General features: G+C 40.1%; 2 protein-coding genes across 2 annotated transcripts; both read right to left on the reverse strand.

Moving 5' to 3' along the window:
* Positions 1 to 62: 62 nt before the first annotated feature.
* On the reverse strand, positions 63 to 5,941 carry LOC142532877 (uncharacterized). Its single transcript, XM_075639403.1, has 8 exons — positions 5,483 to 5,941; positions 4,962 to 5,057; positions 4,261 to 4,371; positions 3,881 to 4,190; positions 3,358 to 3,448; positions 1,944 to 2,277; positions 1,284 to 1,432; positions 63 to 756 (listed from the first exon to the last, which is right to left on the reverse strand). The coding sequence occupies exons 1-8, from the start codon at positions 5,780 to 5,782 to the stop codon at positions 255 to 257; spliced, it is 1,893 nt and encodes a 630-aa protein (XP_075495518.1). The 5' UTR covers positions 5,783 to 5,941; the 3' UTR covers positions 63 to 254.
* Positions 5,942 to 9,012: 3,071 nt separating this feature from the next.
* LOC142532878 (4-coumarate--CoA ligase 2-like) lies at positions 9,013 to 12,525 on the reverse strand. The gene is made up of 4 exons (XM_075639404.1): positions 11,217 to 12,525; positions 9,820 to 10,018; positions 9,484 to 9,697; positions 9,013 to 9,386 (listed from the first exon to the last, which is right to left on the reverse strand). Exons 1-4 carry the CDS (start codon positions 12,297 to 12,299, stop codon positions 9,170 to 9,172), a joined length of 1,713 nt encoding a protein of 570 aa, XP_075495519.1. The 5' UTR covers positions 12,300 to 12,525; the 3' UTR covers positions 9,013 to 9,169.
* Between the last annotated feature and the right edge of the window lie 353 nt (positions 12,526 to 12,878).

Consider the following 12,878-nt stretch of genomic DNA (forward strand, 5'->3'; position numbering starts at 1 on the left):
ACGAGTATCTGTTGCTACAATTTATCAACTTATAATTTAGGGTTACAAAATACAGAGAGAGATAATATGAAATTATTTGGTCTAGCACAATCGATCAAAATTGTTCTCCCACTTCCAAGAGGGAAAATAATTACGCATCCCCAGAAAGAAAAAATCTGGGCCATAAATGTAAAATTAGAAGATCTTCCTACAAAAGCACATTTGAACTTCTCCCAAAAGAACAATCAATAAACTTATTATTCGCTCAAACATTTTCACTCACTTGCCGCAAGTTTCCTTCTCTGTTGATGCTCTGCAACTTTATAATCTACAACTTCGCGAAACAGGTTAGGATCCAATACACAGTCATCACTACCATACACTGCCGCTTGAACACTGGCCATAAGCTTAGCTATCTCTCTACCCGAAAATCCATGAGTCTTTGCAGCTGCTTCCTTTAAAATATCGTCATTCACGCCCTTTACCTCTATTTTCTGCTGCTGTTTCTGAAACAAATGTGAGAATAAGCCAGGTTTTCTTGCCCCAGCTTGCACAATATACTTGTCAAGATAGAGTTTAATCAGCTTGAACCGCTCATCTTCACCGGGTAAAGGAAATTCTAAGACTTCATCAATACGGTCCGCTACAGCTGAATCAAGATCGCCAGGTCGGTTTGTAGCAAGGGCAAGAACTATATCCTTGGACTGGTCACCAGTTCGAAATAGGAGTGCATTGAGGGCACTTCTTTGAGCTTCACTCATATATGTTTTATTCCGCCTGAATTAACATATTACCGTTAGATGCCATTTTTATTTAAATAAGATCTCCATCAACAGTGTACGCACTAAACTGGCTACAAAGTTTTGAAAGCAAACAATAGAAACACCAATGTGGATTTCATACTTTGCCATGTTTTCTTTAGTAAGCCATCAACCACCCCTCCCCACCCCATCTATGACGCTATATAATTTGGATGGATCGAAGGAAGTGTGTTTTTTCAGAGATGAAAATCCATATTTGATTTTAGAGAAAACTCAATATCCGCCTGTACACTCCATTTTTTAAGAAAACAATTTCATTAACACTGCCAAAAAGAAGCATACTCGGAGGCGTTCAAGTGCTATGCGCTCCATCAGGTAATAAAAACTTGAATTTATGACCATATCCTAATGAACCAAAAACAGTCATTTCCTCTTACTTGATTTCAACACCTAGGGACGCAGCAATGACTCACAAAAACATCAACATCAGCAATCCATGGTGCTAGAAAGATACGGAAGTGTAATCAAGGTAATTTTACTTACTCGCACAAAAATGCATCAGCTTCATCAATGAAAAGTAACAAACCCTTTTTGGACTTCTTGGACCAGTCAAACAATTGGTGGATCTTTGTAACAGCCTGAGAGCCCAGGGGAGCAACATCTCCTCCAGTCATCAACGCATAGTCAAGGCCCTAATAAACATAATGTGTCATAAAATGATATTAGAGAATCATGTATTAAATTCCCTGTAAGCATAAAATAAAGCCACTCCAAGCATACGATTAATATTGATGTGATTATTTTCGATTTTCAGGGTCATTACTTTAAAAGCTGAAACTCAAGAAGTTACAAAGGGAACGCCAAGGTGTTGCCAAAAATATTAATGTCTAATCGTTGGGAAGGAGAAGCTTCTCATCAATTGACAGTGAAAACTGCGAAGCAATCAAGAAGGGGAAGGAGAACAGAGTTATCTAATTTAACATCCTATCCGTTGAACCTAAAGTAGCCACCACCTATATAACCAGCTCTTCTGTCAAGTCCTAGCACCTTAACCATTCAAGATCATTCCACTGTGAGAAAAGGTATGATTACTGTTAGTAAGGACATCTTGCTGGCTACTTACTGAAGAAACGGATAAAAGAAAAAAATTTAACTCCAAATCAGAAATAATAGTTCCATGATGAGCAAGAGCTAGATTCATACAGATTTACGGGCGAGCTCCCTAGCAGCCATTGTTTTCCCTGTTCCTGGTGGCCCATAAAAAAGCATGTTTCTAAATGGAGCCTGATGAGCTTTTGTATTTGCAGTTGCATTCGCCAACTGCTCAATCCTTTTCTGAAGAGAAGGGTGTAAAATAACATCGCCAAACCCATTTCCGTTTTTGGAGCCAGAACTTTCGGTGGCACCACGAGAGAGGGTTCTCATGGAACTTGAAAACAAGCCAGACCATGGGTATTTCCCTCTGGAAGATTCTCTGATGAGAGATGGTTGTCCTAATATTCGGTCCACATAACTCCATATCACCCTAGCACCTTCTCTGAAATTGGAAAGGTAAATTTGCTTCAAGTGCTGAAAGAAGTACACAAAATAACTAGGTATGACGAGAGATAAATCAGAGACTTGTGGATCAAATAACAGCACACACATAACCACACAATGATATAAAAGGCAATGTTCATATTAATGAAGGTCGATAGCCACATAGTTCAGATATGACTATAAAAAATCAAAGTGTCAAACGCTAAAAGGGAACCCATCAAATAAACAACTTGAGACATTATCATGTGTGCCCAATAAACAAATTTGTTGCCCCCTAAAGCAATTGAAGCGTGAGAGGAAAAAACATTATAGATATGAAAGGCGACGAAAAAAACAGATAGCACATGAAATTGCAAATGGATGAATACCGATGCATCCTATACCCATGGAAAACATTCTCCCATCACTCCGTTGGATATTTAACACTTCAGCCTTTTAAATACACCTTTTCAATGTTGCCTTACACAAGAATGTTTTCCATCACCACAACTGAAAGAAAAAAGTTTTTTTTGAAGTTTTTACCACAAAAATTCTACCAAAAAACTTCTGCAGTATCGACAAAACAAGAATAAGTAAAATCCTCTCCATGTTTATCATTTGTTTCTACTTCCCATTTACTTTTAAATCTGAAAGTAAAGAACAATTAGCCACATGTCGAATTTTGCATATGACATGAAAGCCATTATGGTTCAACACCCTCCCGGGAATGCACAGAAATAGCACATCCTCTATTTTTAAGAGAGAGGTCCGAGGTCATTTCCCTAATTGTAAATCTAAAAAAATTCAAGTCTCAAGTTTGACTGATGGCCTTTTGGTCTGACCCATTCCAATTATTCAAAATCATGTTTATGCCTCAGTTTATATTCTATTTCACTTGCCCCGCCCCAGCCACTGTAAACACTGAACTCTACGGTCATTGAGATCTGACAATGGTTGACAGCACACTAATATATTAAATTGTTGTGAAAATGCCTGATTCTACGGTATCAGATTGAGTATAATATCCATCACGCATGATTTAGAAAATGGAATATTAACATGTAAAAAATTAATAAACTTGCCAAAAATGAAACTGTACCTAGTAGTGTATACACCTGCAGCAAGAGCTGTTATGCCTCCTACAGCAACAACCAGCTTATTTTGGTCGGTTAGAATTGCTCTCAAACCACCTGCATTAGATGGATAAGTCAGAAGGCGACTAGGTGGAGCCAAGAATTTAAATGAAGGTGCGAGAGCCATGGTTGAGAGATTAAGCCACCATCCTCTATTTAAATATTCAGTTAAGAGCTAAACAAAACAATCGAACATTGCCTATATCCATTTGATGGGCAAGCAACGGTATATTAAAATAAGCTATCAACTAAACCCCAAGTCTATAATTTGAAAGAAAGATATGGGTTATTGGATAAATTCAGAAGGATAAATTTGAATACTTTCAACACAGACAATTTATAAAATTACATATAATGCATATCTGCAAGAAAACACACACCAGCAGAGTATCAGGATGTCATATTGGAAATCACAGTCAGCTTTTACATACACCAATGCAACAAAATATGTTGAATTTCAACATTAAACTATCATTAGAAAAAGAAAACCTCCAATGTGATCAAAAGTCGTATTAATAGCAGCGACCCATTTCTCTCGCTCTGCATTTGCACGATCAACTAAAATTCTTCTATTAACATCTTCTGCAAGCTTTGCTTCATGGGCTCTTCCCTCCGCCTCTGCCAAAGCCCTCACCTTGATAGTCTCACGCTCTATTTCAGCTTTCTCTCTTTCAGTCTGACGGCGTTGTGCTTGAATTTGCTCCTCAGTAGCTCGTCTAGCCGCTTCTTGCCTCATAGCTGATTCCTCTTGCATTTTAACAAGCTCTTGATTTCTTGCTCTTTGATGTTCATTTTCTGCCTGCCAACTAGGTACTTTATTCACTGGAAATATCATTGCTACATTTAATATGCACCAAAGGATTACATACCTGCATCCTTTTTCTTGCCAATTCATCCTCATAACGAGCCATCTGGGATTTAATTTGTGCTTGTTGCTGAGCCAGCTTTTTCTGTTCTTCATATACCACCTTTTGTCTCTCCTACAGTAACAAGAAACTTGTTGATTTTCAAGCATAGATTTACATTATTTTTTCTAAGAATCTAATAAAAATGTCACTTTCCATACAATCATCAATCTTTATCCTAATAGCACATGTTATTGATACAACATACCACGCCCTGTCCCAACTCAACAACTGTTTTAAGCATTAAAATGATTTTCTGAACAAAAATGAGAAACTAACACCACAAACCAAATGCTTCAAGATACCAGAGGAAGCACGCTACAACTACAGTCAACAGGAACTTCAAAACATAACTGTTTAAGGTTTCAATACCAAGAAAAGTCTCATTTCAAATTCTCATAATGCATACGATTGAATTCAGTTGTTTGGTCCATAAATTATGGGACTGCAACTTAGAATCTAAGACGTCTAAATAAATGAGTGAGATACCACATTCTTGGATTAAAGGTGAGAATAAAATAGCCAGGAAAAAATTTATTCCAATCAATCCACAGATGTAACACGATGATTCTCACCAAAAACATACAACTTATAACAATGTTGACAGAAATAGCTGTATTTAGACTGCAAGATACTGTACTCTTTAAGAAGAAACTCCATCTTACAGTTTCAGCTTGAGCTTGCAATGCCTTAAATTCTGTCGCTTTTACATTCAATTCCTGCTGCCTTGTTTCTTCCTGCTTTTTCATCACTTCAAAAGCCTGCACCAATAATATTTTAGCTACAGAAAATTCCAACCAGTCTCGTGCAGATACTTGGATACATACGACAACACAATATATTACTTGAAATAATGTCATAAAATTCATTCATATATGATTATCCAACACCACCAAGACGTAAACTTTCTTGGTCTAACCATCCATATTGTCCAAAACGTACCTACACAGATCAAAATAGGCAGAATGGAAAAAAGCCCAACAAAAAACATCTCAAGCTTAAATCTCTCCGCAAACTTTCTCCCGCATGAAAATGAAGGTCATTGAAAAACAACAAAAACGTAAGTTTCAACACAGCTACTACAGATCGAGTAAAAACAGATCGAAAAGACAAAAAAAAATCAGCATGTGTCCCGAAATGGGTCATTACAATACCATAATCAATAACAGTCCCCCAAAATCCAAACCTTCTTAGCATGGGGAGAGCTATTAAACTCTCTCAAAGCCTTAGCACCCCTCTCCAATGCCTCAGGGTCGAACCCCGCTGAGGTCGTCCTCGGATTATCATTCCGAACCCGCGGAGCATCGGCCGGAGCAGGAGCAGGCGACTGAGTTGGCGAATTAACTGGTTCAGGAGCCTTGGGAGCAGCTGAAGAAGAGCTATCAAATGGTGAAAATTTGAAGGGTCCATCGGCATAAGAATGTTGTGCACCAAAAGCTGCATAAGCTAAGGCCGCTAAAGCCCCGGAGGCACCACTCTTAGCCATATTAGCAATGTAAATCAAGTAAACCCCAATTGACAGATAGTGATACAGATTATAGGGTTTAACAATTCAAAAACACGAGAATTGGAAGGCCAACAATGTTGGCTTGAGGGAGAAGAAAGAGGAAGAAGAATTCGGAGGAGGGTTTATGTAGGGTTTGTTGAGGTTTTCACTTTTTTTTATTATTATTATTATTATTATTATTATTATTATTTATGTGATGGGCCAAAATGGATGTTCTGGGTTTTGTACGTTTTATTTTTGGGCCCAAATAAGATTCTTGTTTTCCCCCCAATTAGTTACGTTTCATTTATCCAATCGCTAATGTCTGCAACTCCTATTCAATTTGTGCCCTATCTTCCAAGTTCATTGTTTTGTAACAGACAATCCAAGGATATATTTTCTCACGAGAGCAGCGGTCTCAACTCTCGAATTTGTTACCGATACCTCATGAATGGGCCCATCAAAATCAGGTTCAAATCGGATTTTGGATCCCCGGCCCATCCCTAACCAAAGTTGAAGGCCTATGGATGGATCTCATGTATTCTCCTATAAATATCATGTTTGAGAGTCTAATTAAATATTCAATATATTGATTTCTAACAGCGTCCTTAGCTGATCTCTCATTTTATTCTCAATACCCGACTTGAGTGTCGGAGGAGTTTCGCCGGGACACCTTCCCTGTCTCATTCTAATGGTCTCCTTTATGATTTCAGGCATATATTAAATTCGAGGTTTGTATTCGGGCTACTATCACCTACTGGAACCGAACCATGTATTTCTAGTGAGTATCACTTGGTGCCATCTGTGGGAAACTTGAGCTGAGACGTAGAGATGGTAGGCCGGAGAGGGAGCAGAAGAACTAACTCAATATCGTCACGTCCTCAGACGAGACCCGAACAACCTCGTCCTGAGACGAGACTTGAGCAACCTCATCCCAATGAGAGTGTGTGGAACTTGACCCTGGAACAGTTAGGTCAATTCATTAACAGGACAGAAGACAAATCCATGAACAAGAACCAAGCATCTATATTTGCCGAAGAACAAGCTCTTCACCAGGAATAAGAGGAGAATGCTGAGGGACACCATAGCGGGGTTGAAGAGATGCAGCCCCTCCCTAGTGAAGAATTGAGATAGGAAGAGATGTGGAAGGAGATAATAATGTTTAGGCAACAGTTGGGAAACAGAGCATCCAGCGCCCATGAGAGAGAGTCATTTTTCCCTCGCCATTTTAGAAGAAGGGCTTCCCCCAAGTTTTCGATAATCAAGCAGTGGAAGAGTACGACTGCAGTACTGACCCAGAAGAACACTTGAGGAGATTTGAAATGCAGGCTCTGTTGCATCGGTATTTGGATGGCGTTAGGTGCAGGGTGTTTCTGGGCACGTTGATGAGATCAGCCCGACAGTGGTTTAATAAGTTGTAACCCAACTCCATACATTATTTTGAGGGTTTTTCTAGAGCTTTCTTGCATCGATTTGTTAGCAGCAATAGGTACCATAAGAGTTACTCAAGCCTGTTCGTTATGAAGAAACAAGAGACGAAGACTTTGCGAGGGTGAGTGAAGTACTCGTTTCTCCTACCTAAATCCTAGTAAAGGACCTTGAAGACGAGAGAGAGATGGGTGAAGGCAAGGCGAGGACGAGGGGCTGGCAGAGGCTAGGCGAGGGAGAGGGAGAGGCTACGAGGGAGAAGGCGAAGCACTGAGAGAGGGGCGAGGAGGTGAGGTTGTGGTGTGTTGGAGCGAGGGGCAAGGCTAAGGCGAGGGTGCTAGGTCAAGGGGGAGGTTGTGAGCGGAGGCGAGGCGAGGCGAGGCAAGGCAGGCTACGCGTGGTCTCGGACGAGAGTGGACTGAAGGCGAGGGCGAGGTGCGGATTGGAGGGAGGAGAAGCAGAAGGGCGAGGCGAGAGGTGAGGTTGTGGGCGAGGTTGGAGAGCGGGAGTGCAAGACAAGAGAGCGGGAGGGCGAGATGGGCGAGAGACGAGGCGCGCAGTGGGCGAGGGAGGAGTTGCGAGATTGGATGTGGTGTCGAACAAGTAGGGGCAGGCATGGCCGAGGCAAGGGGTGAGGCTACGAGGGCGTGGGTGCGAGGCTGCGAGGGAGGGGCTGTTGGCGAGGTGGGCGAAGGGCGAGGGCAAGGGCAAGGGCGAGAGGCTGGCCGCGAGGAGGAGGTGAGGCTGTGGAGTAGGCGAGGCGATGCGAGGAGGAAGCATGTCTATGGGAGGGGGAAGAATGCACGGTCACATTTAGTAAGCCAAGGGCAGCGCAATTAATTGAACTTTGAATTTGCGGTTCAGTTCGATTTGGGAGGGGATACTGGTGATACTCCATGACTGGGCCATCAAGATAAGGTCCAAACCGGATTTTGGACCCCCGGCTCATCCCTAGCCAAGATAGAAGTCTCATGATGGATCTCATGTATTCACCTATAAATACCAAGTTTAAAAGTCTAGTTAGGCATTCATTATTGATTCATAGCAACGGAGGGGCTACGCCGGGAGGGACTACGCCGGAACACCTTTTCGGCCCCCTTCTATCGGTCTCCTTTGTGATTTGAGCTACTATCAACTATCGAAATCGAGCCCTATATTTATAATGAGTATCAGTTACCGTATTATTTGATGAAAATTTTTGGATCACATTTGCATTGTTTGGTAAAATAATGAGACTCAAAATATTCGTATCATCTCACATTTTTCTCTCAAATTTTACGATAATTAGAATTGAAAAATTAAATTATCCTTTGTATTTTAATTTATTATCATAATTGTAATCATAGATGATGATTTCGAAAATATCTAAACACTGATATCCCAATAGCAAATAGTCGACATAGACAAAGACGTCCACGTTACCACTCCCACCCAACTCGAATCTAGATGATCAATCTCATATCACGTAGACATGGAAGAAGAGTAGCCAGGAATGTAGAAACTGAACTACTAAACATTTGGACCAAGTGGCAAAGTCCTCTTTTTCCATCCAATTTCTTATTAATGTGCAAGAAACGAATCAAATCCTTTTTTTTTTATTATTTTATTTCCTATTCTAGGGTAGGGTAGGGGAGGGGAGGTCTCGATCGTGGGACCTATTACAAAGGGGAATGGTGAACTTACCAAAGGAGCATACAGCCCAAGCTCGAATCATGGGAACTATATATATTTTTTTTCAAAAGTAAAGAAGCTCTAAAATTACTCTCTTCGACCAAAAAATAATTTACAGAGAAAATAAATACTTACGTCCACAAATGAAATAATTAATTGTTGATCGAGGCATGTTGTATCTGATCATTTCAGTTTCATACAATTAGTCCTCAACAAATTTACTAGATATTAATCGTAATTAACTCCTTTTTATTCGTAAAATAATCTTGGTAAACAAACACAAACAATTCATGATGCATTGTGCAGCTTGGCCCTGAGCTCTTTTCTCAAAATTTTGCCCGCAGGAGACTTGGGAATCGCATTTACAAAGTGCACTTTATGCAACCTCTTGTAGAAAACCACCTGTTTCGCGACGAATTCTTTCACTTCTTCTTCCGTCACTTGGCACTCACTTGCCGCAACAACAAATGCCACTGGAACTTCACCAGCTGCTTCATCGTTTTGCCTGTGAATCCAAATCATTTTTATGTATAAACCAACTCTGTAGTAAGTCACTATCATGACTATATATATATATATATATATTATGTTAATGTACTTACGGTACGACGGCAGCATCGGTGATGTTGGGGTGGCTAAGGAGAAGAGACTCGAGCTCAGCGGGTGGCACTTGGAAGCCTTTGAATTTAATGAGTTCTTTGAGTCTGTCTATGATGAAAACATCGTCGTCTTCGTCTACGTAGCCTATGTCCCCGGTATGAAGCCAACCATCTACGTCAATGGTTCTGGCTGTTGCCTCAGCATCATTCAAGTACCCTACAATTTAAATAAACAAACAAGTGATATGCATACATGCATAAACTAGCTTGATTGGCATGGTTTAACCCCACGGATATAACACTCGATCCTACAATTATATAAACAAGCAGATGGTATACCTTTCATGATCTGCGATCCGCGGATGCATATTTCACCGGGTTGATTGCGGGGGAGGGAATGGCCGGTTTCGGGGCTGACCACCTTAAGCTCGGCATTCCGAACTACGTTGCCACACGAGCCAGATTTAGTTGGAAATGGTTGCTTTGCAAACAATGGGGATAAACATAGCACCGGACCAGCCTCGGTCATACCGTACCCCTATAACTCAAATTATTGAACAATTTATTTAAATTCAATATTATTATATAATAAAGACACCTTAAAATCTTCTCTCGAAATATGTATAATATTGAATAAAATAGTATATATTTTGTATTTTATCGGTGACACCGTATATAATATGTTTATTGACGGTCAACAAAGAAGCTTGAAATTTAGGTGACGGACCAAACATTGAAAATATATTTTTGATATAGATCGGACCAACCGTTTTATAAAAATACATATGTAAACAATTAATTAGACTTTTAATTAAGTTTGACAAATAACAAAAAAGTTGGTTGCAACTTCCACCAATAATCATGACCAATTAAATGAATCCATACACGAGCATATCCTTCCCATAAATTCAAATTTTTATTTTACTCGTTTATTCAACAACAGCAAGTCGTTGAAATACATCCTTAAGTATACATTTTTGGATGAATTTAATTTTTGGGGTATTTCGAATTCCCCCTTCATTATTTTAAAATTTTGTTAAAAAAATTAAAGTGGATTCCAAATTTATCCTCGAAAAATACTACTCGGACACGGCTCGAATTACTATTGTTATTCTTATCATTATCTTCATCAACAATTAGTGATAATGAATTATTTAAATGGTCCACGCTTCGTATCGATATAAAAAATGATTTAAAAAAAAAAAGTACTAATTTATTTATTTCATACAGAAAAAGATATTTGGGAAAAAAAGATCAGGCCATGAAAAGGATTTATGTAATGCTGATAATAAAAGATGTAAATCAAACCAACTAAAAATGTAGTGTTTCTCCATTTTTAAAACAAAAATGGGAAATTTGGGTGGACCATTTTCCCTGTTCTTAGATAAGATTAACTTTTGTGAAAAACATGACATTTCTAAACTTTAGTGACAAGTCGTGCAACGCAACATGAAGACATCCGAGATCAATTTATATGTGAATTTTTTAAATCGATCAATCCAAACATTAACATAATTTAAATAAATGGTTTTTCAAATCTATCTATCCAAATACTAACATAATTTAAATGACTCTAAAAGTTATTACTAAAAACCAGAGTTTCAATCGAAAAATCATATTAAAAATAATCTAGATGAATTTTATATTTTGATAAAGAATATAAATTAATTATATATCCCCACTCGAATAACATGAAATTTAGTTGCGGTGGTTGTTGAGTTAGTAGCGTGACGTACCTGTCCGAAAACCGCCTGCGGCAAACGTCGGAGAAGCGCTTCCTCCAGATCCTTCCCAAGCGGCGCAGCCCCGGACTGCACCAGCCGAATCGAGGTCAGGTCGAAATTATCCACCACCGGATTCTTAGCTAGGGCAAGCACAAGCGGCGGCACCACCGCCGCGACCGACACTCGGTGCCTCTGTATGAGCTGCAGAAGCAAACCCATCTCGAATTTCTGCACCATCAGGATCCCGGCGCCCACCCTCAACGAACACAGCAGCGCCGCATTCAATGCGAATATGTGAAACAATGGCAGAACGCAGAGGACCACGTCGTCTTCTTTGACATGCCAATTGGGGTTCTCGCCGTCCACTTGCTGAGCTATGCTGGTGATCAAACTCTTGTGGGTTAGAATCACGCCCTTGGGTAGCCCGGTGGTGCCGGAGGAGAACGGCAGCGCGACGGCGTCGTCCGGGTCTATTTCCACATCCGGAACATCGTTTTCGTCTGCTTCACATAATACAGAGAAAGGCAAGCAACCCTCTGGAGGATCGTCGATGGTGACTACAGCGAAATCCCGGCCGAGCTTCGGGGAATCATTACCACTATCGACTGGATCGCGGAGCTTGTCCACGTACAGCGACTGCGTGACGATCAACTTCGAATTCGATGCGTTGAATTGCTTGAAAATCTCAGCCCTGGTGAGAAAAGGATTAGCTGTAGTAGTAACCCCGCCGATCATCGAAGCACCCATGAAACAGAACGCGAACTCGGCGCAGTTCTGGAGCAGCAGCATTATGACATCGCCTTTCTTGACCCCAATTTTGGACAGACCGGCGGCGGTTCTCCGGCAGATGAGATGAACCTCGGTGTAGGTGTAGCTTCTTCCGGTGTTTCCGACTAAGAGACAGGTCCTGTCGGATTTCTGCGAGAGATTTTGGAAACAGAAACTGTGAAGAGGAATGTGATTGGGAATCGGGATCGGTGGCAGTTTGGATACGAAAATATGGTCTTGTTGATCCGATGCCGATTGTTTCTGGGATGAAACAAGATCAGAAGGGATCTCTGGATTCTGGGTTTGAACAGAAGCCATTGACGGCATGCGCTGTGGTTATTCAAGCTTTTCTTGGCACTTTTTTCCGAATTGATACGATGAGTACAAGTGTTACTGTAAGGAAAAAGAAAAGAAAAGAGGGTTGGTCTGAATTAGTTGCAGAGTTTAGAGTAATAATTTGTTGAATAAATACCGATGGGATCAATGGAGACGCTGAGTTAGGTGGGAGGAGTGGAGGAGGAAAGACTACCAGGGGAGTAGGTTTGACCTGTGGAAGCGATCCATAATGAAAATATTATGAGAGAAGATTACCATTGTATCCCTCACCAAACTTTCTTTTGGTCACATCCATCTCATATGCATTATATTGTAAAAAATTTGTGTATGACAATGTCACGGATCGTATTTTGTGATACATATATTTTATTTGGATCATCCATAAAAAATATTATTTTTTATACTAAGAGTATTACTTTTTATTGTAAATATAGGTATGATTGACATGTTTCACAAATAAAGATTTGTAAGATCGTATCAGAATACACATATTTCTCAATCAATCAACTCTTCCAAGGAAAATCTTTAGGATTAGTTACCCTATTGGCTATTTTAACATATACTGCATAG

This window comes from Primulina tabacum, chromosome 18 (assembly GCF_025594145.1).
Source record: "Primulina tabacum isolate GXHZ01 chromosome 18, ASM2559414v2, whole genome shotgun sequence".
NCBI classification, from domain to species: Eukaryota; Viridiplantae; Streptophyta; class Magnoliopsida; order Lamiales; family Gesneriaceae; genus Primulina; species Primulina tabacum.

Bases quoted from the DNA above. Each gene is read 5' to 3' on its own strand.
- LOC142532878 (XM_075639404.1), bottom strand. From the start codon at position 12,299: ATGCCGTCAATGGCTTCTGTTCAAACCCAGAATCCAGAGATCCCTTCT. The intron at 9,698-9,819 runs GTATACCATCTG...TTTAAATTGTAG, and splicing joins CGGATCGCAGATCATGAAAG to GGTACTTGAATGATGCTGAG. The intron at 9,387-9,483 runs GTAAGTACATTA...TTGGATTCACAG, and splicing joins ACCGATGCTGCCGTCGTACC to GCAAAACGATGAAGCAGCTG.
- LOC142532877 (XM_075639403.1), bottom strand. From the start codon at position 5,782: ATGGCTAAGAGTGGTGCCTCCGGGGCTTTAGCGGCCTTAGCTTATGCA. The intron at 5,058-5,482 runs GTTTGGATTTTG...TTATTGGTGCAG, and splicing joins GCTCTCCCCATGCTAAGAAG to GCTTTTGAAGTGATGAAAAA. The intron at 1,433-1,943 runs GTATGAATCTAG...TATGTTTATTAG, and splicing joins GGGAGCTCGCCCGTAAATCT to GGCCTTGACTATGCGTTGAT.